The sequence below is a fragment of the Numenius arquata genome, chromosome 7 (genome assembly GCF_964106895.1).
Source record: "Numenius arquata chromosome 7, bNumArq3.hap1.1, whole genome shotgun sequence".
Classification (NCBI taxonomy): Eukaryota; Metazoa; Chordata; class Aves; order Charadriiformes; family Scolopacidae; genus Numenius; species Numenius arquata.
The window spans coordinates 59,526,278-59,550,538 of NC_133582.1; the positions used below are offsets into that span (position 1 = coordinate 59,526,278).

General features: G+C 38.1%; 1 protein-coding gene across 1 annotated transcript in view; it reads left to right on the forward strand.

Annotated features, from left to right (window-relative positions):
• Positions 1-24,261, forward strand: part of THSD7A (thrombospondin type 1 domain containing 7A) — a 194,225-nt gene that overhangs the window by 147,834 nt on the left and 22,130 nt on the right. The window contains exons 13-18 of the mRNA XM_074150357.1: positions 3,185-3,379; positions 5,337-5,600; positions 17,902-18,080; positions 20,623-20,628; positions 21,224-21,357; positions 23,321-23,474. Coding sequence (XP_074006458.1) covers positions 3,185-3,379; positions 5,337-5,600; positions 17,902-18,080; positions 20,623-20,628; positions 21,224-21,357; positions 23,321-23,474 — 932 coding nt within the window. The remainder of the gene's footprint in view (positions 1-3,184; positions 3,380-5,336; positions 5,601-17,901; positions 18,081-20,622; positions 20,629-21,223; positions 21,358-23,320; positions 23,475-24,261) is intronic.

A 24,261-nucleotide genomic window follows, 5' to 3' on the forward strand; every position in this document is an offset into this window, starting at 1 on the left:
GGCTTAATTCAGTGATAGAAGAACCATGCTCTTTCCATTACTGCTAATGTCTGTAATAAATATAACGTGGTTGTATAGGCAAAATAATTAGTCTGGCACTGCATTACTTTATAGTAGTTGAAGACACTTCTCTGCATAGTGTGTTAATCATCAATCTCAGTGAATTTTTTAGAATATAATTAAATTACCATGGGGTTGATCAGAGAGGCATCAGTGAGTTTGCCCAAATTGGGTTGTGAGTGGAAAAAGTAACTCCAGTAACAGTAAGAGCATTTCAGATATCAAGTCAGTCAGTCATTTACCTGCTCAAAATAATGTATTAATGGAATGTACACAGTTGTCAAAATCCCTGCTGTAATGGAAAAATACCCGCTCTTCAACAGTCATAAGGAGTTTAAACCTTTCAGATTGATACTTGAATCTGTAGAATAACATTAGGAAAATGGAATATAGAGTGAATCATCCACATCTTGTCAACTATAAGTAGCATAAATAGTTATGGACAGGCACTGTGAAAATTGGGATTCAGGGATTGATTTAGTATGCCAAGCTGTCCTCTAATTTGTGTTGTTATTAAGGTGAAATATTTAGGTCTCAAGAATGAAGAGTTTTCCTGCTTTGATTGCTACAGTACAACTGACAGTTAATCTGCAAAAAAAACCCAAAATGCTAATCCTCAGGGGAGCTTCTCACCTGGGTCTGCTTGATGTAAATCAGATGCGCTAATACAAGTCTGAAAATATTCATGACAGAGTGGATATCTGCCCACGGAGTAATGCTTAATAACCAAGAAAGATGAGGGAATGAATATTGGCTTTGGAAAAACTCTGTTTATCTAGAAAGAATGTTCTTCAATGGACAATATTTATGGCCTAACAGAGAACTAGATGGAGAGGCAGTACCTAAAATGGGTATTAAACTTTTGAAGAAGGTTATTAAAAGTTTTTGAGTTAATCAGTGGACCGTCTTTTAGCCCTTGGCTAGGTAGAGTTTTAATTGCTAAAAATGGGGGCCTCTATGTTCCTCAGAACACAGTGAAGATAATGCAATTACTTTTGCTGATGTATGAACATGCCAAGGTCAAACTCAAGACAGAGGATTTAGGTTTGGCCTCTGTGAATTTCTATGTGGCAGATCTAGTCTGAACTGTGTTTTTACCTTGGGGAAATTGATGCCTGTTATTCGCAGAGGAGAGTATCTCACCAGAACCCAAAACCATAACCTAGGCTTGTATTGGAAGGTACTGGTTTGACTTGTGTTTTTCCAAAATATTTGTTTAATTTTAGAAATCCTATAATAGGTATAGTTAACACATCCTTAAAATAGCTGTTGTATGGATTTTCAATTTTTAGATTGGGTTTGCTTTGGGATTTTTAGATTTGGGTTTGCTCATTGAATCACTATAATTATATCTAAAGAAAAAGGGGTTTCCTCATGTAAACTACACCAATAATAATAGGATTTGACAGAATAATTGTATTAGACAATGTACAGCTGGTCGGTCCCCCAATAAGCACAACTTAATGCAGCACTGAGCCTGTTACAAATAGCGCTGGCAGCCCTGCGCCGAAGGGCAGTCAAGGATCAGGGAAGTTGTTTGCTTAGCATCTCTGGAAAAACAAACCGCCCCTCCCTTTCGAAGTGTTTTACCACAGACGTGTGGCAAAAACAATTCACTTGGGACCTTTGGATATGTTTTAGAAGGCTTGAAACGGACCATATGGATCCTCAAGTTCAGCTTCCTACAGTCATCATGAGGTAGAAATTTAGTTTAGAACTTTTAGACACAGAAGCTTTTTTCAGAAATCATAGGTTACTAAACCTTTACAATTCCTTCTTCCAGGAGGAAATAGTCACTCATAGCCAGTTTTCTGTTTCATTTTGAAACTTTGCATTCAAACCCCTTTTTTCTCCAACGGTTGAACTTGATTATGCCTTAATAGTTTCCTTAGTAAAATTTACATTTTTTTTCAATTCACATACCAATAAAACAATTATTGTCAGTACAATTGTAGTGCTGTGCTTAAATTATGGAGTGGAGTGTAATATAAAACATGATATTCTCTCATATGTGTACAGAATGATGTATTGTGTTTGAATGCAATGTTACTGTGACAATTGGTGACCCAAATTACTTTTACAGTCATGATGAGATACTGCATATACTGTGTGCTGTCAGGTGCCAAGAAGCATAAATATGATTCTATTGTGTAAACAAACAGCTAGAAGTTTCCAATCTTGTTACTGTGTAATAAGTTTTATGTTGTTTTGGGCAAGGAAATAAAATAAGATTTACTGAAGCTTAGGTTAGAACAATATATAAGCAACCACGTTAAAAAAAACACCCACGAGGAACAATAATAGAGCATTGTTAAAGACTATATTAGTGAAATAGCCCTATTCTTTGTAAATTGTTAAGTTCCAACTTCTTCCTTTTGTGCCTGAAGCTTTCTTAAGAAAATTGTTCTTTTTCTTAAGAGTAAGGAGTTTTATTCAGGATATGGCTATGCTGTTATAAAACATTGTACCCGTCTTGGCTGGTACTCCATCCCTGGCAAACAGACATTGTCCATCAACCCTTTTTAAAGACTAAAAATTGCTGAAGAACATCAGGCAGCAATACTGTTGTGGGTGGTTAAGTGGTATCCAGAACTCAAATTTCTTTCTAAATTTAATGCCTGTCCCTTTTTCTAAAATATGTGCTGCTGATACAACTTTATAGCTTATATAATATTCAGCTGCTTAAAATGGCATTGCAAGTTTTTTTAATGTCTGAGTTATAGGCTATGTCCGTAGGAAAAATGATAATGTGAAAAGTGGTGTAACAGGTGTGGATAACGTGATGCAACCTTTATAATCATAGAATGGTTCAGGTTGGAAGGAACCTTAAAGATCATCGAGTTCCAACCCCTCTACCATAATATTTGCAGTTGTCTGTAAGTTTGTTTTTTTTATTTTCCTAGTAAGTCCTGATAAATAGAAATTTAAACAGAATCTCAAAAAATGGCAGAAATGTCAAATGTATTCATTCAAGACGTAACTGATTGCAAATATTAGGTTGTTGCGTGGCTGTTCTGGGCTTTCAGTGTGATTTTGTGGTAGAATATTTTAGGCTTACTAAACTGAATAGAGACATTCATGAAAAAAACCTGCTGAATTAAACTCCATCCCTTTTTGCTTGCAGCGATTACTTGTCGCAGACAAGACGGAGGACAGGCTGACATCAGCGAGTGCCTTAAATACTCTGGCCCGTTACCACCCTTAACACAGACGTGCCAGATTCCCTGCCAAGATGACTGTCAGTTTACGAGCTGGTCCAAGTTTTCTTCCTGTAATGGGGACTGTGGAGGAGTCAGGACAAGAAAACGCACTCTCGTCGGTAAGAGTAACAACGAGAAAGAATACGTCTTTTGTTAATTATTGCTACTGTTTTGATTAAAACCTGCGTTGTTCTGAGGTTCCCCTGCGAAAAGCAAGCGATGTTTGTCCTCTTGGCAGAAAGCAGACCCGGTGTTACTGTCAAGCTCTGTATACTGTAGGTGGGGAAAAAACAGAAGAAACCCTCAGGAGGACAAACTCCTGCCAAAAATGTCAGACCCTTGATCACGGGGAAGTGGCTAGAGAGAAGACCAGAGAGGAGGACAGGGGAGGTGAGGGTTTCTTCTAAACAGAACGCACATAGTAAACCGCGAAGCAGACCATTTCTTTTTCTGACAGGCAAGTCAGCACCGGCTGCAGTTCCAGGGAGGTAGAAAATGTGAAGCAGCATAATTAACCAACAGTCTGATCCAGTCCGAGGAAATAAAAGAAAAAAAAAAATCTTTACCTGCATTTTTATTGAACCCTGTGTTATCTTTTCACCAAAAGGGGCACAATCATTTGCTACTTAAAGGGTTTTCATACCATGTTTATTCCAAATCCTGGTACTGCAGCCTGCTTCTCTGCACAAAGAGGTCAGGAAGGTTGTTGGTTTATCATCTGTACAGAATTATGCCCTTGAGATTATCTATCTATGCTAAGCATTTAACAAATGCGAGAGACAGACCTTTGTGGTTACACTCTCTCAAGCAGTTTCTCTGAGTTACAGCTTAAAATATGAAAATATTTTTTCAAGAGCTTTTTTTCTTTTTTCCTTAAAATTTATTTGACTTAGATTTTTCAGGCAGGTGTTGGACAATTTAGTGAACGTCCAAAAGGATATAACCCACAAACACAAACTCTTCTACATGATGTCGGTAGTGTCAGGCACTGAGAGAAGTCCAGAACAACTTTGCTTTGCTCTGGGGAAGGAAAACTCTTCTCTTCACATCACTCTCAAATCACTTTAAGTCCCAAACAAGGTTAAAAAAGTTTAATTTTACTAAGACAAGAAGCTAGATTTGGAAGACTGATAATGAAAACCAGAGTGGCCGCAGACCTTATTAATGATTTGCATTTTCTTGATTTAGGTGCACGTTTTCAGCTAAGAGTTTAGAGAGCAGGTCTGCAATTTGTTTTGATTCCTCCTCAAGCTGTATCTTGCCGGCATTGTCTAACCAGATTGAATTCTTACCAGACTGAAGTGGGTCTGTTTTCTTTGGGTTTGGTTTTTTTTTTTTACACTGAATTGTAATTGAGAAAAAAAAAGTCTTGTTGAAATTTCCCCGGAGCTTCCAGTAGAAAACCTTTTGATAGAAAATCTAGTGAAAGTGGATTTTATTTTTGTTTTTTAAAAAAATGGTGTCAGACGAATCAACAATCATCTCGCCTTAGCAGGTTCAGGTGTTAACCTGCTCACATCCCTCTTGGGTGGTGTTTTGGTGCATTAGAATTGCTACGGCAGCTGAGTGCTTTTCAGCCGTAAGCCTTGGTTTACCTCTCTTGAACTTCTTAGCTGTGGTGTGGAATGTGGGATTCACGATTATGCCGGTCCTTTCCCTAGCTGAGGGTTTGCTCTCCCGGTTCTTTGTGCTCTGCACTCTTCCATTGCCTCCACCCAGCAGCTCAGATCACTCTCTGAGGCAATATGTTGCTTAATTTTCTGCTTTATTTCTTGACACAACAAAGAATACTCTTTTGCGGATGATTTTCCTCTTCATTAGGTAGAGTCTTTCTCTGTCTTGTGACACGTTTTGAGACTGTACTTCCCAAGCACTTTATCCAATGTGACCTTTGTGCAAACTGTAGGCATTCATTACTTTGGAAATTCAAGTCGTTAACCGAAATGAATGAAGATTAATGGAACTAGCTTTTGGCATATGGGTTTGATTGCCTTGAAATTACAGAAGTCTAAATGAAATTTTGAGGGAGATGTAAATTGATACAAACTTTCTAAAATAATTATTTCTTCTTTCTAGGAAAAAGTAAGAAAAGAGATAAATGCAAAAATTCTCAGTTGTATCCTCTGATTGAGAACCAGTTTTGTCCGTGTGACAAGTACAGTGCTCAGCCTGTGGGAAACTGGTCAGACTGTATTTTACCAGAGGGTAAACTGGAAGTACTGCTGGGAATGAAGGTACAAGGAGACGTTAAGGAATGTGGACAAGGCTATCGTTACCAGGCCATGGCGTGCTATGACCAAAACAATCGACTTGTGGAAACATCACGATGCAACAGTCACGGTATTTAGAAACCTCTTTTCTTTCATGTGTTTACTTAGCTGCTTTATTTCATTTAACATAATATCTGTGCAGGTAGAATTAGGAGATTCATATTTATTGGTTAGGATGCCAACATACCTTCAAACCCAGCACACGTTTTTGTTGACTCACAAAATTGTAAGCTTAATTTTTCCTGATTACTACAGTGCAATATTTAAAAATAAAATCCTGGTAAATTGCTAACTAGGTATTAGATAAAAGACAAATCTTGTCGCTTTTCCTGATAACTGTATCTGCAAATTTGTGAATAAAGCCATTTAGAAGTGTCAGATCCTCAAAAAATAAACAGGGACAGCACAGGACTATTTTGGAAAGGCTGAAATGATTTCTACAGATTCTTTAGATAGCTTTAATCTTCTTAAATAGCCTTATCTCTACCATTTGCTCTTCAGCACCTTAATAGGCAGGCATTGACCTGAGTGCTACAACACGCAACACTTTCTCTGTGTAATTCCGTCATGTGTAAAACTAGGATGTTTAAAGACTTTATATTCTTTGTGGGCACATTTCTCCTGGGGGGAGCCTTCCTAAAGTGGATGCATCTATTGTGTGAGGATCAAAACTGGCACTTTCTGATTTTCAGTGAGCCAAAATTGTGCTGGTTTACACCACTGGAGTTTTTGCATTCTTTTTTTTTTCCTGCTTGCAATGCAAAATTGTATCTGAGCTATTGGTATGAAAAGTGGGATGTTAGTCTCAGGGCCATTAAAAGGTCAATGTAAGTTTAATTTGTATGTGTATTCTACTTTATAAGGTTAAATTAAGATAACAGAAATTTCATTTATTACTTGGATAAAGTTAAAATGGCTAATCAAAGACATTGAATGACTTAAGGGGATTTTAATTAGCACTATTAATTCCTCTTTAGAGCTATGATAAGTTAGAAACTGAATGTATTAGGCCAAGCTGTAGCATATATTTGTGATTCAATGGCAAAGTGAGCATTCAGCTTAATACCTCAAAGCAAAGCTGGAAGATAATTTTGTGAAGAATTTTCTCCTGTGTTTATTTTCATTCGGAATCATCTTTTGCTGTAGTTAACTCATACTGAAAGATAAGTTTATATAAAGCCGTCAGAATGACAAAGTTTAAATCCTAAACTCTTATGGGACTCTCTCTACTCTGAGAATGTTCTTCAGTTCTGTTCTAAGCTGTTTGCTCTGGGTTGAGGTCCACAAAGATTTTGTTTTGTTCTTTTGTGTAGTCTAAAGAGGACTTGCCACACTTGCTCAGCCTGACCAGGACCACTTGCCATCTTTGCGGTACCAAAAGATGCAGCTACCTCTAACCACCAGCAGTTGTGTGAGCACAGGTCTGCCCAGGCTGGGTAGTTGTCCTGAGGGAGTTAGAAAGCTTCTCAGAAAGCTGGTAGGGAACACTGAGAAAAGAGTCATGGAACAATCTGAATTATTCAGAAAACATCATTATAAAATGCAGAATTTAAACTTTTTCCTATTTTGTTGTTGCTTTTATGTTGTTGCTTTTATGTTGCTTTTACTATGTTAGGAATTCTTTCAGCGTTAAGTCCTGAGTGACCTTTGAAAAGTGGAAAATTATAAAAGATCTTAAGAGCTTAAGTGGGCGGGAAACTAGAGGGACTGATGACCTACTGCCAGTCAGTTTGCATTGGCTTGAAGAATGGCGACTGTCAGGTTTTGTGTCAACAGCCAAGGGGAGGGGAGAAGCTGCCTGTACAAGAGCAAATTATAGGTGGTGTGTGTGGTAGGTAACGTGCTGCTTGCAGGAGCTTGCAAAAAGAGGTGGAAACTCTTTCTTCATGTAGAACGAGCGTGGATGTAGCTGCTTTCAAGCCCTGGCAGTGCACATCAAGCTGTAGTTCCATTGCGAGAATCAGAGAGATAGAAAAGAGGAAATAAAACTGGAAAAAAGAAAGGATATTCTCGACCATCTTTGTTTACCTTGTTATAACTCTTCATGATAGCAATTTCTAATCTAATGGTTTTTGTCAGTGAATGTCACCTACACTCAGAGTGACCACAATGAATAATAAGCCAGCGGAAAAGCCACTCACAGTACATTGTTATTACACCTACTATACCCAGGACGGCCATTTACATGCTATTAACACTAGCAGGCTCCAGAGGCAACCTTCCCAAAACACAATATAGCTTTGCTTTGTTTTGTTTTTTAATTTCTACTGTTCCATCCCGCTTTTCTCACTGGAGATTTGGAAATCTCCAGTAAATTGGAAATGTTTCTGAGTCATTACTATATGTATTGCACATTGGGAAGCCTGTTTGCTTTGTGGTTTTGGAGTTGTTTAGTTTTGAATTCTTTCTCTCTAGATCAGTTTATTAAGGTGTCTGGTTCTCTGATTCTGTGTGTGTTTTCTCATCAGTTCCAGTTGAGGGAGAGAGTGCCTTTATCTTGGTCCATGGTGCAGTGCATGGGCAGATGAAGCTTGGAATTGCTGTTGAACTAACCCTATATTTCTTGCACTTCCTAAAATTCTTTGGCAGGAATTTCAGGTGTACAAGGAATGAGGTATCTAAACTGACTTTCATGGTAAGGAATTAAACTGATGCTAAGAAATAAGTCGCTAAAATTATGGTTTCCATTCCAGTAGCTCTTCTGGAACAAAAATCTATCATTGATGAGTGGTGTACACATGCGTAGTAGAGAATATTTCTAAGTCTTGCTTAATTTATTGTCTCCCTTCAGCATTTCTGCAGGTTTAGCACAATTTTACAGATACAAGGGGGCTAGAACAGATGATATAGATGTTTCAATCTAATTTCAGTATATGTTTTCTGCCTTTTCTGAATATCTGCTTTGTATTCATGGATTACGTTCTGATGATTTGTTTTATTTTTTCTCAATGTGTATAAGCTGCTGTTTTGCCAGTTAAATCTTATTTTATATCTTGCCAGTATTTATGATGTTTTTCTTGTTATTTTCATGCCCTTGGTGTATGACAGTTCTTCAGTTCAGCATCTTCTCTAGATTTCAGTGTGCTGTTTGTTTTCGTCTTTAAGAACAAGCATAAAAGCTATATTATGGCAAATCAACAAGGGACTTCTGTGGTATCACAATAGTTACCCCACCTGCTAGCAAATAAAAGTGCCTTGTAGCTTCCCATCAATCTGCTTTTAGTTTTTCAAGCTAAACTTGACAGGACTCATCATTCAAGCCTGCTTGGGTTATTTTTTTAAACTCTGCCATTGTTGCTTATTTCCCTACGGAAATGATAGCACTGAATTTTTCCCTAATTTTGTAACAGATCCAAAGAAGAAGAGTCGTGTTTTTCTCCTCTGTTATCTGCTTTATTCGGAAATCTGTTTTATTCTTAGTTCCTGTGAGTCTGTTATCTCTTTTTCAAGTAGTACAGTATGTAATTGCAATTTTTATAGGATATGATTTGGCGAAGCTGCTTGGACTAGGAGAGAAATCAAGACCATTATTTAAGGGAAGATGTTTCCTGTGCGGTGTCCAACTTTTACTTGGACTTTTGTCATCTCCTGATGCCATGAAATAATGAGGTGGGAAATGGGGATAATTGTACTTCTTCACCTGTGACAACATCCTCTAAATCTGATGAGCGGAACAAACTACGCCCACACTGATGTGACTAATATATATTGGGCTATGCTGTGGGCTCCACTAAAATGCCACATGAAGCTCAAATTGCGAGGCTGTCAAAAGTTTTATGTAAATACTGCCGTGTAAATTTATGAGGCTAAGAACAGGTCAGCGTTGCATGTTTTGAGTGGGAGGAATCAGAAGACAGTCCTGCTCTGCAGTGCCAAAAAAGTCATAAGCTGTTTGCTTTGTGAAATTTGTGTGTTTATAGTCACAATTCTGTTGACTTACTCAAGAACGAAAAAGGTAAACAGGAGCAGAAAAAAATAAATACTTCAGAGCTCTTTTTACTACTCGACACATCTCATTTTCAAAAGATTTGAGAATATTTAACAAACAGTTTCACGGACACCGAGGAGCTAAAGGAATGATGCAACACAAGGAAGACACCTAATTAATAGACTCATCTTCTTATGGGTCTATTAATCTTTGAAATTTTGGGTGCAGGTATTGAGTCCCCCATATGAACAAGGTTCTCAGAAAGACGTGCATGACCATAGCTCTGAAAAAAAGGAAAGGCAAAATGAATTTAAATAAATCTGTGTTACTGCTAGGTGAGATCACCGGAGAAGCAGAGGGCAGAGTCCTTTTGAGAGGGTCCTTAGCTTTCTGTAGTTTAACAGGTACTTCAAAAGAAATCCCTAGTTATCAGCTGAAATTAGACCCAAGTTTCAGCTGCAGAGGGACAAGGTGGTTTTTTTCTTAATTTCCTTTTTCATCTGTGATTTTTTTTCAGTGTTAGATATGTCTAATATTTTGATTTTTCTTTTCAAAGTATTTTGTTTCAAATTTGAGCTAAATTTATTGATGAAAGAGTTAGCACCGTTCAGCAGCCATCTGAAATATTCTGGTGCTGTTACGTTTCAGCCATACCAGTTCTGGGGAGCGTGGGCAGGAGCAAACAGCTGACAGTTGTCAGCAGATGTGGTAACGTCAGCTAAAAGTGGTAACTGAGCCGTTCTTTATCAGTTTTCCCTAATGGAGGACACATAAATTCCCCCTTTTTTGGTTCCTGCTTTGTTTCAGTAGTTCATAGGAAATTATACTGGAGAAATACAAAAACATATAGTTCGCTTGATAGTCAAGTGTGAGAGTTGGGTTTTTTTTTTTTTTTCCATTAGAAAAGCAGCAGTTGTTTTTCATTTCTTTACCCCTGTCATCACTAGTACACCAGAGCTCTGTGGATAATGACATGTGTCTGCCGCCAATCTGTTTCAGTGTATTTGTGAAAAAAAAAATTGAAAGAGAGCCTCTTCGTGGTCCCTTTAAACTGTACCTTGGAATTTTCATCGCAAAAAATCTAAAGCAGGCCCCTGTCGTGCTTATGAAATGTGCTATTGACTCTTCAATATTTAGTTTTCCTCCATCGTATATCACTTGTGAATCATGACCCACATAAGCTGAGCGGTGGTTGCGTTTGTGTGCGCGATGTGAAGGCAAACATAACACAGTAGCATGGCAGACAGATGCAGCATTTTTATATAGGTCGTATTACCCTTCTTAATTCATGTCAGTTTACTGTTAAGACCTTAGGCACAGTCAACCAGTCTGGGATAGTTTGTCTGCTGCCTTATTAGTGTGAGATTATTTCCCCCTTTAGCATTAATTAAATGAGATGCATTGATTTGTGCTGACTCCACAAAGCCCTCCATGGCTACAAGGCTTATGCGGGGGATTAGAGAGGAATATCTGTGTATCAGTGAATACTTTTACAACAGCTGCTAGGAGTAGCTATGTGAATCGAGGAATTTTGTATTTAATTCCTTATGTATGCGATAGTAAAATCTCGTATGTTATAACGGAGTCTAAAGAGGCCAAAATGTCAGTTAGAATTTGCTGTATCCACTTGTATTTTTTAAATCTTTTTTTCCACTTTCAGTATTCTAACCTGAAGCAATGCAAATGTACCAACAAAAAATAACAGGGTGTTAAAATGTAATTGAGATTTTCTGCCACGTGTTTATCTTAAATATATTTCCCATAGGAGATTCTAATATAGCATGGCAGTATGCTTAGGTTCTCAAATTGTTATTAGGCTACTTTGCTGTCTCATAGCTTTTCTTTTATCTTTTCTAATATTTTTTTTCAAATATATGCAAGGTGCCATATGTGTCCTATTGTGTGTTCTCAAAGAATATGCTACCTATCGCCCGGCACCAGAAATATGAGCTTAGGTCCCTGCACTATGGTGGCACCGTATCTGCCCTGTCAACAGGACATCAGTCATGGAGCAGTCATCCATCAACCCAAAGACCTGTAGTTAGTTCACAGGAGACAGAACTGCTGATGCAGAAGATAGTTAAACATTAACAATTGCTCTAAGGTTTTTGAGGCTCTGAAGGGTAATACCGAAAAAAAAAAAATAAAGAAAAAAAGTCTTAGGGAGTTCAATCTGTCTTTCCATGGCTAGGCAGAAATATGAATAGTCTCAAGAAATACATACATCCTGTTACAAGTGAAATGTGAATAATTATATTTTTCTTTGCCCTGGAAGGTGAGATGCAAGAACTTTGTATTTCCTTGAAAAAAAAAAAAAAAAAGAAAAAAATCTGTGTTATAGAACATAAACCATTCTGACATTGCAGGTTTTTTCTTGGAAATGTAGCATGACATTTTAGTCATGAAAGCAGGAGCATAACTCTGTCAGTCCTAAGGACAAAAGAATTCATGTGAACACTTTCTACGATGTTCGTTATGTCTGCACCTTGCAACTCAAGTAGTTAGTCTGTTCTTACACGGCTTGGAGGTGCAGTTTGTGGGGAAAAATCTTATATCTACCTTCTTCACCTGTTTTGTCATTAGACAAAGTGTGAAGTCCATTAAAGTCCTTCATTGTAAATTATCCATCACATCTCTTAACGACTTTGTTCTAGGAGTCCAGATTTTATAGCCAATTAGCAATGGGACAGTAAACCTTTCCCTTTTAATAATGAGTTCAGTTCGTACTCCTAGTGGTTCAAAGCCATTTGTTAAATCGTTGTTCAGTAGTAAATCTTTAATGATAGAATAGCCATGTTCTTGCTCATAATAGACAACTGCCCATTTCACAGCCTTGTGAAGTTCAACTGATGGGAGCTGAAATAATTGAGAAAGTACTGCACTGGGAAAAGGAATAGGCCTTAAGAGATGGGTGTCTCTTTCCAATGCCCTTCCAGACCATGCAGGGCCAGTGCTCTGTCCCACGGTATCCCAAGATCTCACCTCTCTGACCCTCAGATGTTGTAGGGACGAGAAAGCTGCAGGGAGTATGCAGTGAAAGACTTCAGTCAGGAGGGGGAAGAGCAGACAGAACAAGAGCTGCTGATGTCCAGAGAACATATTTTCAGCCTTTATGGTGGTGTTCTTCTATTTCACTGTCCCTCCCCCACCTTTTCCTCAGCTCTTCTTCGTAGCCACTTCTCTGTTCTCGTTCTTTCCTTCTCTCTGAAACTATTGCATTTCTACCTTGGTAATTTCTTTCTTGTTCTTTAAACCTCAGGGCTCTAGAATGCCATTTGCTGCAATTGTGTTCCACAACTTGTCTGTGTGATACAACTGTGTGATATTCCACCATACATACACCCACACATCAGAGGACTTTTTCTTTCATAACCTTTTACACTGTTTAACACAAGGGGCACCCTTTCAAGAATGATTAGATCAGAGTGGAAACAAGACTGAAAAGCAAAAAAATGTCCTATTCACGTCCTTTACATGTCAGAAACTATGTATCTGCATCACCAGTCCCATTTGAATGTAATATTTCTGATTTCTGTGATTCTCTGTTTTCTATGGATTTTTCCTATATCATGATATGCTCTCTTCTCACTTGCTGTTACATGTTACAGCATGAACAAAGTTTCCAAATACAAGCACCTGAAATTTAACAAAAACAACCCCCCAAAAAACAGTATAAACTTTTTCAAAGTTCCTGAACATCTGCTTTCTTGGATTTGAGGAGTGCTTGCTACGAACTTCTGGAGATTATCATTCCTTAATCATCCTCAAAGATATGTTGACATCATACACACAGAAGGGTATCATCTGAGGTGATAACATGCTTCAGAGAAGCTTTTTCTGAAAAGTACCATTAGGTGGATAGTAAATGGAGTGGAACAAGTCATTTGAACAAGTAATTTATTTTTTTTAATTCAGTCTTCTTTCTCAAGAAAGAGAAATATCTGCAAGCAATTTGAAGTGTGCTTCTGCCTGGGTTCTAAGGGAGTCCTTTTTATTTCTTCCCTTTTTATTTGTGGGAACGTTCTTCATTATATTTTCACTGTCTGGTCAGGAGATATCAGAGTAGGCTCTTTTGAGGGCATCGTGTTCTGTATGTGTTACACCAAGATATTACTTTTGGCAGGCTGTTTATTTCTTTTCTCTTCTTTCTTTGTTTTCTATCCCTATGCAGTTTGTCTTTACAATTCTCTTGACTCTATGTTCTGAGCCATTTATTTTCCTTTTCCTCTCGCTTTGTCCTTTCTTACCCTTTCCTCTATTCTCCCTCAGTCTCTCTTTTGTCTTGTGCCTCCTCTGTTGTTCTGACTTGTGACTCTTTGCCATGAAAAGTAAGTTCACTCATTCGTTTTCTTTTCCTTCTGTTTGGAGAAGACTTGGAAGCTGTGAACGTCCTTTCTGCACCCCCTTATTTCGTTCATGTCCTTGGCCGATTTTTTATCCAGTGTTCTAGTGTACTAGTGATTAGGAGTTTTTTATGCTTCTTGCATAATAATAACTGGTTTTCTCTCCAAAAATACTGCACGTTTCCAGTAGCTCCAAGCCTTCATACCTTATAGGCCTTCTTTTTATGCCTTTAATGATTGACTCCATTCTTGTTCTCTTCTTCATATGTTTTTTCCATTCTTCTTCCACTGGTTAATTTTCACATGTGGAGTTTGGGTTTTGATGCCAGCTTTTCTGAGGAAATAGGAAGGAGGGAGAGAAAAACATCATAGGCCGGATACCCTAGAGACGGCGTAGGAAAGAGCTCTGTGGAGAGCAGAAGCTTTTCCATGAAGCTTATAGGATTAAGGACCCAGTATAAGATGGCAGATCAGTATTTTTTTCACAATAAAGTAGGTGAGAAATGTCAACTGGCTTACCGCATCCTTTCCAAAATGTGGTAACATATAAGCAAGCTTGTAATTTTTATTTATAGAATCATAGAATGGTTAGAGTTGGAAGGGACCTTAAAGAACATCGAGTTCCACCCCCCCTGCCCTGGGCAGGGACACCACCACCACTAGAGCAGCTTGCTCAAAGCCCCATCCAGCCTGGCCTTAAACACTTCCAGGGATGGGGCATCCACAACTTCCCTGGGCAACCTGTTCCAGTGCTTCACCACCCTCACAATAAAGAATTTCCTCCTAATATCTAATCTAAATCTCCCCTCTTCCAATTTAAAACCATTACCCCTTGTCCTGTCCCTACATTTCCTGACAAAGAGTCCCTCGCCGGCTCTTCTGTAGGCTCCCTTCAGATATTGGAAGGCTGCTATGAGGTCTCCCCGGAGCCTTCTCTTCTCCAGGCTGAACAACCCCAGCTCTCTCAGCCTGTCTTCATAGGGGAGGTGCTCCATCCCTCTGATCGTCTTCGTGGCCCTCCGCTGGACCCGTTCCAACAGGTCCATGTCCTTCCTGTGTTGAGGACTCCAAAGCTGGACACAGTCCTCCAGGTGGGGTCTCATGAGTGCAGAGTAGAGGGGTAGAACCACCTCTCATGACCTGCTGGCCACACTTCTCTTGATGCAGCCCAGGATGGGGTTGGCTTTCTGGGCTGCCAGTGCGCACTGCCGGCTCATGTTGAGCTTCTCATTCACCAACACCCCCAAGTCCTTCTCCTCAGGGCTGCTCTCTAGCCATTTTCTGCCCAACCTGTATTTGTGCCTGGGATTGCCACATCCCAGGTGCAGGACCCTGCACTTGGCAATAAATAAATTAAATAAAGAAATAAATTATAAATAAATATTTATTTGTAACTCTTACTAAGACACCATATGTGTAATACAATGCTTTATGTCATTCTATGCTAAAGCAGTTTTAGTGGCTGACTTCAATATAGGTATGTCATAGATAGTGGTATGGTTTCATTTGGTATTTCATGGAATCACCTGAACTACAGCTTAGTGTAATTAAAATGTTACCTGGGACTTGCGTATATCATAATGTATTTCATACCATGTCTGTCTGCAAGACTCTAAAAATCTTGTTAAACATTTTGGCTAACACTCTCATTATCTCAAAAAAATCTCCATTGTCCTCATTTGGATGAGCTTAAGGGCAATCAAGCAAAATAGTTTCTAATTTGTCAATCATTTCAGTTTAGTATGTTCCACACATGCTCCTTTCGGTAGGCTATGAAGTATTCCCATGCTATTGTTATCCATATCCCAAAATATCGTGATATCCTGAAGAAGATCTTTTTCTATGACTGGGGCAGATTGAGAAGATCCCTTTGAGATTAATTAAGACAAATTTAAAATAGCTCAGGGGTTTATGGAAGTCCTTAAAATAAAGTCTTCCTGAAACAGCCTGTACCATTTAAGGTTACTGACACGAGGATGTACAATATATTTAAAGCAACTTGAATTTGTTTCTTCCAGACATTAATTACAGAGGCAGAAATTCAACAAATGCTAAATGGCATAATTTTGTTATAGTATAAAGGTTTCTCCAAAAAAAAAAAAAAAAAAAACCACCATAAAATTATATTGAATATAAAGGCAGCATTCCAGAATCTCAACCAAAATTTTTAAAGAGCAGTAAAATCCTCACTTAGTTCTATCAGACAATAAATATCACTAAAGGCTTATTTTATTGCTTGGAGGGAATTGTTTCTTTTAACTTTTTTGTTATGTTCCGTTTTCATTCAGTAGTTTCTTGATTGTATGAGGATATGGTTTTGTATAGCACCTAAGAGGGCTTGTCAAAAGCTCATTTCTGGTGAAGATAAGAGTTTGATATTTATGCAATCAAAGTTCAGTGTAGGATGGGGCTCTGAAACAGGGTGCATCTGATTTCTAAGACTCACTCAGAGGTGTCAGATAAGGTGAAATGTAATCAATTTAGCGTTTACTACTGCAGGGTAATCTATGTCACCACCTCTGATATGCAATGATATGATCTTCAAAAATATATTTTGTCTAACACAGTGTGCCTTTCATGCAATATTACTGATCTGATCAATCAAATGGTGAGAGATATTTAATAAACATGCTTATAATTCAAGATAATAACATTCTAGCCATTTTAAGGAAGATACATTTGGTGAACAGTAGTTCCACAGTGCTCAAATTCAGTATGTGCTCTGTATATTTATTAAACTATTTAACACTGCCAAACAGAGGAGGGCTTTACAGGGTAAAACCATCACCTGAATTTTACCATAAAATATTCTGAATGTTACTGTGTGTTTAAAAAAACCACCCCTCTGTTCTTTATAGCTAAAACAAATTAACGGAAGCAACTAGAAATAAGTACATAGAATTGAAGTCTTGTAAGTGTTTTTATTCTTTACACAACTTGTGATTATTTGGTATTGGTTGCTTTTAGAAGTGACAGAACAGCTTTATTTACAAGCAGAGGTTAAAACATAAAGCTGCTAACATCCGCTCTGATGAAAATGACAGTGATTACTTGCAAACTAAAAAAAATATAAGATATTTGAGAAACATTTGAAACCATGCCTAGCAAACTGTGCCAATCGTTTGAGAATGGTCTCACCCCAGTATGTGTTAATTTTGAAACTGTGTTCATCAAATATTTTAATTCACTTTTAAATGCACTGAGGTTTCTTTAAAGTGAACGTTTGTCAACAGGATCTGACACAGGAGAGGGGAGAGGAGAGTTCATATAGGTTTAGGGTGTAGCTGTAGTAAAAAATGCAGTAAAGGCCAGCTTTTTATTTGAGCTTTTATAGCTTCTGCCGTAAATATTGGCGTAAATGACACATATTGTAGAGCTATGGCATATGTTGCTTTTGAAAGAAAGACATTTTCACTTATTCAGTGAGTTGAGGCCTCATGTTACTCCCCGAGGGAACATGTCATACCCCTTCCCAACCTCTCAGGACCCATGACTTATCCAGACCAAACATCTGCTTTTCCATTCAGTGCAATTATTCAGTGTGCTGGTGGGGGCAGATGGTTGTTAATCGACAGATCATTAATGTGGCAGGCCACTCTCTCTTTCTAGCCTTAGAAAGGTCACAAGGTGTTAAGTTCCCTTGCTCCAGGCTGGTAAGATGCATATCTTTTGATTCAGTTGGATTTTTGAGGTAGAACGACAATTGAATTACTTGATACGATTATGAAGGAGCTTTTAATTAAACATTTTTTCCTTAAAAAACACGTTGTTTTTACAATGTAAGAATGATGCAACCAAGAGATGGGTTTAGTGTCAATTACACTGTAGCTGTCAGAAAGTTTGAATGCTGAAAGCTGGTGAGTATGAATCCTAATCAGACAGCAGTGAGGATGCTCAGCTGCTCCTCTAACGCCGTCTCCAGCTATATGTGTCAATTTTCTGCAGAATTTAATTTAGCCCTAATGATGAAGAAATCTCTCTATTCACACAGTCCTGTCAAGTCAAACTTTGGACAGTCTAAATGAAGTAGACGAGGGCTTCGGGGAGAAGTGGCAGAGTGACACGCTGAAGAGATTTCACTTTCTTTTCCATTCCCACAGGTTATATTGAGGAAGCCTGTATTATTCCCTGTCCCTCAGATTGCAAGCTCAGTGAGTGGTCCAACTGGTCTCGTTGTAGTAAATCCTGTGGCAGTGGGGTAAAGGTTCGGTCTAAATGGCTCCGTGAAAAACCCTACAATGGTGGAAGACCTTGTCCAAAGCTAGATCATGTCAATCAGGTAATTTGATTTATATTTACATTGTTGATGTAGCTTTTAGCTGTATTGTTTGTTAGCATAGAAAAACTATACAACATAAGGGGCAGATGCAGGTAGAAGGAGGAATATGTGATGACTTAGATTTCCTCAGTCATCATAGGATCTGCCTTCATTACTTCCTCATCTGCAAGAACTTAGCCCATTATCTGAACTGCAGACAATAAAACACATTTCTGAAGATCTTCTCTTACAATGGGTAAAATGTTTTAAACTGGCAAGATTCTTAGTGTCATTCCCTGACCATCTCAGATCAGAAAGCAAATTAAAACTTCTCAAACACTCACTCAATATCACCTCGGTGTCCCTTAGTGGGTTTTAGTCAAGCTGGAGCTTGACCTTCCAGTCAGGAATGCGCTTCTGAAGTTGATCTCCCACTTGTCCCACTAACCGCACTTGATTTTCCAGTACGGAGCTGTCTGTCTGCACAGTCTGGATCCTCTTGAAGTGAAACTAAGCCAGAAAATGTGATCCAAGATCACACTGGGAGTTCTTTGGCCACTGATGAACATTTAATCTTTGGGACCAAGTTTAGCATAGTCCAAGTCAACTCCTCGGAGCTTGTTTGCTCCTGTTTGCTTGGAGGGTTTTAGAAAGGAAAACCTTCCTTGTCAATTAACTTATGCTCTTCAGAGTTGATTTATATTCATATTACTGTTGAATTTAATTTAGTCTGCAGAGGCATGTTAAACAGCCACATGGTCTTCTCTGTAAATATTCAAAGATTGAAAAAAAATGTGCTGTCAATTTACATTTGAATAAAAATGCATGTACTTAATATTATCCTATTGACATTTTGCTAGCACACAGTGAAATGGCTTGTTGATCTAATTTTCTTCTTTAGGGAATGTAATTAGTTCTAATTTAGAAAATAATAAGTGTTAAACCGCAGCTAATAAACTAAGTTTGTGATCTACTTTAACAAAATACAAACTAGAATGAGGGTTGCTGGATTTGGGTCAGCATGTAAATATGCTTTAAATTAGGAGGAATGCGTTTCAATAGGAGCAAATTATAGTCTATACAGAAGTCTTTTTCCTTCTTTAATATTCATGTAGTACATAATAGGCTCGTATTTTTCTGCATCAAAGGTGATTTTGCTGGAGGTCTGTTTGCCGCTTATATGCAACACTATTGCCCTCTACTGGTAGTTTGAATCGAATTTGATGTGTTGCAATATTACGTGGTACTTGCCAAATAATGATAGTTGATTCAAAATGTAACTATTGTAAAAATAAAATTGAAATCTAGTACTTTCATGAAAAGGAGGCTCTTCAGATAAGATAGGAATGTCGAATAATATAAAGGCTGTGTCTTTCAATTTTAAATACATTCACTGTCAATTCAGAAACATGCAGGGAATACACCTGCATTCTAATTTTGAGTTAGTTATTTAATCTAAATGTGATCTGCCACTCATTCAGCTGGAAAACTACTGACTCTTCAGAATATTTATTTCAATCATTAAATGTAATTTGTTTTGTTTATGCATTTGGTACTTATATATGTAACGTGCTTATTTGCATACATATAAAGCATAATGATTAGACTGGGTCTGTGATGCCCACAGGTATGCGGAAGGTGATGTACTGAGGGGCTACGCTGTAAGCTGAGATCTAGGAATTATGAACTTTGAGGAAACACTGCAATGTGTAGCCAGCGGAACAGAAGATGAGAGGGAGGGCGCTGGCAGTCTGCTAGCGTGTGCATGAAAGGCTGTTGCAAAGAAGGAGGAAATAATCCATTTTCCATGGCCATCGTGGATAGGATAAAAAAGCACAGGCTTATACTGCTGCAAGCAGATTTGGGTTAAGCCTTGGGAGAACTTTCTAATGGTAAAGCTAGTGAAACATCGAAAGAAAGTGCTTAAGACATCCATCAAGTTTTAAGACTTAAGTTGCTCAATGTCTTTCAGGGCTGACATGTCTGACTGTATTTTGGAGGGGGACTGAACACAGTGAATGCCAGGTGTCTCACTGAGCATCCTCCCTAATGGGCCAAGCATGCCAAGGAGACCCCCAAACCATGCTCCAACTGAAGTACTCACTGCACTAGGCCAAAAGTCTTCATAATCAACAATAATAATAGAGTCAGGTTTATTATAAAATCACGTCAATGGCCTTCAGAGGATTTCAAAGGAAGAAGCCAGTCTGAGAATGTTAGAGAAAATAAGGACATCCCTCTGTTCATTGGCTCCAGGCATTATTTTCCCCCTTATCCAGCAGGTGGGTGTGCAATCCTTACGCCACCCAACTGCCATGGCCTGCAGTTATAGTTACAAAATGTTATTTTCTTCCAAGGGCAAACTTCTTATAAAAATGTCTCGTGACAGCAAGCGAGATGCAAGAGGACAAACTGGATGCCTTTTGCTTGGCAGAAGTCATAGAATATTGTTTGTAATAAAAGCTAAATTAAAGCTATTTAAATAACTATGCTTCACTCTAATTCTTTCTTTTTTTTTTTTTCTTTGGTTGTTCCTTTTGATTCATGAAAATACTCTCTTCAGGCTCAGGTAAGAGTTTATAAAATTGAGATATAACCTTAACATGTGCTTCCTGATTATGCTCCAATGTTTACGTTTTCTGTCCTTGTTTTGTATGTATGTATGAGAACATATATGGAAGAGTGTATAAGGTACTATAAAAGATATTATTTCAAATCTGCATTCAAATCTGAACAAAATACTAAAGCTGGCACAGGAATATATTAGAGTGATTTTAAGTATTCGCAATGAAAATAAAATGAACCAGCATATATAGGTATGATTTATCTTGAGCTCACCTCTCTTTAGGAATACAAAGACCCCACAACTAGTAACAGTGGGATGGCATGGTTGAGGAGAGATGTGAAGGATAGAAGTAAAGTTTTAGCAGAGTTTTAGCAGCATTTTTCTAAAAAGCATACTCATGAGCTAGCCAGTTACAGATTTTATGCTAGTTGTGTTGATGTTGTTGGTAGAAATGGCATAGCATGGGCTTAGTGGCAGAGAAAACCAGGGAATCTCTCATTAGACGTCTTAGCTTCTGACTTTTTGTTACTTCTATAGTTTTCTATCAAGTGTTTTGTCTGTATTATAATAAAATAATGACACTCGATGTGGATTCCAGGTGTATGAGGTAGTTCCCTGCCACAGCGACTGCAGCCAGTACGTGTGGGTCACTGAGCCTTGGAGCGTCTGCAAGGTGACCAATGTGGACTTAAAAGTGAACTGTGGAGAAGGTGTTCAAACGAGGAAAGTCAGGTAAAACAATATTGCTCCTCCTTCACTTTAGAGAACCTTCACTTTCAGCCATATCTGTGTTTAATTTGATGTAATTTTAGTAGAGTAGTAAGTGCAGCCTTAGCATACTGGACCAGAACCCTGGCTGATGTAAATCAGAGTAGCTTCAGTGAGTGCAGTACAGCTCTGTCTACTCATTATGGATATAGACGTCAATTCCTAGTTTATAAACTAGTGTATATTGTACTTCTTATACTACTTTAAACACTGCAATGTATGACTTTCTCACTTTTCTGAAAGGTAGAATGGTCCTCTTTCTGTATGGAATCATAGAATGGTTTGGGTTGGAAGGGACCTTAAAAATCATCTAGTTCCAACCCCCTGCCATAGGCAGGGACACCTTCCACTAGACCAGGTAGGCTATGAAGCTATGATTTTAAAAAAGCCCTTCTAAGTACATATACCTTTGGGAATAATAGTTACACTTATTACAGGAAAAAAAAAGTGTCAAAAGTGATTGAAGTGAAAAAGAAGAGCCCAGAAATATGCTGCTGTTTATTGAACCTGATCTAAGCATCTTGTAGGCTTCTTCGTCATCCTAGAGCTCTAATCAAAGGTTAATTAAAATTAGCCTCACATGGTGTGGTACACAGCAAAGGTTGGGGTTGGTGTTTGTTTGGGTTTTTTTGGGGGGGAACTGTTTTTTATTTTTTAAATGGCTGACTGCAAAGTGACACACAATTTGAGATCATAAATTTGAGTAATTGCATAATATGAATTCAGTTCGAAGGACCAAAATGGGAGTGGTATGCAGTGAAATGCTAAAGGTTCTCTTTTCCCTGGCACAAATACTTAGAAATGGGCACATTTACAAGGTTTTGTTCGCAATAGCGCTGTTTCTTCAGTGTAACTGTTTGCTTCCAGAAGGTCACAGTATTACTCTTTGCTTCATCAAAGTTAGAAAGACTGTGAACAATTCTTCTCACATAGTAGCTTCTAAACATATTCCCATAAGAATTCTCTTAAAAATTCCAACATGAAAAATAAGAAGTAAACAGTGTTTATGTTGAAAAATAAACTTTAACACTACCATCAAAGAAAGTGATTTCAGTCCTTTCAGACTAAAAAAAAAATCTTTCGTTTATTATCACATAGAGTGCTAATTCCACAAAGTTCATGCTGTATCTCTTGTGTTTACCTCAGAACAACAGAATGTTTCAAAAGTGGGTTTAGTCTGATAACGTAAGATATTTTTAAGAAAATAATGTGGTCTAATGAAAGGCATTCAGAATATTTCCATGAGTGTGAAAGGCTTCATATTGATATGAGCTTTTCTCTTGCAATTCTGGAAAACAAACTCAAGCCTTTTAATTTGAATGATCCTAGTATTGTACTAGTGGGTCTTCTGTTGACAGGCGGAAGGGATAAGTTAGCAGCAGATTCCACAGCACTGGAAATATTGTGGAATGAAGACTGTCACCTTCAGCTCTGCGAAACTGAGCATATTAATTTCTCATTTTAACTGGGCCTCCAGCCGCTCATTTAATATAATTGTAATTTAAAAGCATCTGTGTAAATTAGGGATTAATAATAAAAATATAAAATTTTAAAAGTTCTAATATTTCTACATTTAAAATTATCAGTTGAAGCATGCACAAAATATCTCGAAATGGTGGCTGGTTCACATCATTCTCGCTTACTGGTAAGCTAACATCAAATAAATCACCTGCCCAGAAAATCACTGATAGGGAATGTCTAAATTCTGTGCATTTCGTTATATGGTTGTAATCTGTAAAAGCGAGGATTATTTTCGGCTCTTCAGCTTTTCTTGGATATTCACAGATCAATACTTAGTTCTGTTGCTTCAATTGCTTCGTGATTGTTATTTGCTGACAAAATGTTGAAATGCTTCGGAATACCGTGGAACGCAGCTACTTTACAAAATCCACGGCGAATGCAGTTTATGTGCAGTTGTTTTTTCCAGGTGCATGTTGAACACCGTGGATGGTCCTTCTGACACTGTAGAAGACTATCTGTGTGATCCTGAAGAGATGCCACTTGGTGCTAGAAAATGCACCTTACCCTGTCCCGAGGACTGTGTTATATCTGAGTGGGGATCGTGGTCTCGATGTTCCTTGGTAAGAAGTACACTGAAGTGTAATGTTTATCATTTTAGGAGCATACTTTGAAAATGTACATATGATGTATTGTGCAAAGATGCTGAGCAGTTGTTACACGTGTAAACATATATAATCACTGTCATCTTTGGGGTCGTTGATAGTTGGTTGCAAATAAAGTGTGTCAGTATTATTCATTGAGTGAAATTGCTCCAAAACATAAAATATAGTCACCAGTGGTCATTCTTCAGTGTGGGGTGGCTTCTGTGAGGTGGAATAGTTTTGGCAGCGGTTTGTGAGTCCATCTTTGAGCCGAGGTGTGAGCCTCTCCATAGCAGTGCTGTCACTGCACTAAAAATGTCACTGTCTTGTAACGACCAAAGTCTGTAGATCAAGACTGAGCACAAAAAGATATTTGTGGGTCTCCTCTCCCCTTCCTGCTGGCAATTTCAAAATGAAATGTCAAGAAAACCAAACCGCAGATAAAAATTGTCTCAGGACCCCTGAGTATTTGGGGGCTGGTGCACCGCAGCGTGGAATTTGAAAAGTGAGCATCTGAATATCCAGTTTATGAATTAAATGGTTTCAAAGTGCCACTCCTGAAATATGAACTAGTTAGGAAAGTACCAAGGTTTTACTAAGTTAGAGGATGTTTCATTTTCAGTGGTACCAAGGTCAAACAACAGACTAAATTCTCTCTGAAATAACAAGGAAATGGTGAGGCTGTTATTTTACATTTGTGTTCTGGGAGGAGGTTACTTGTGAGGGTGTTATAATGTTGCATGAAAAGGTGTCAGGATGCTGAAAT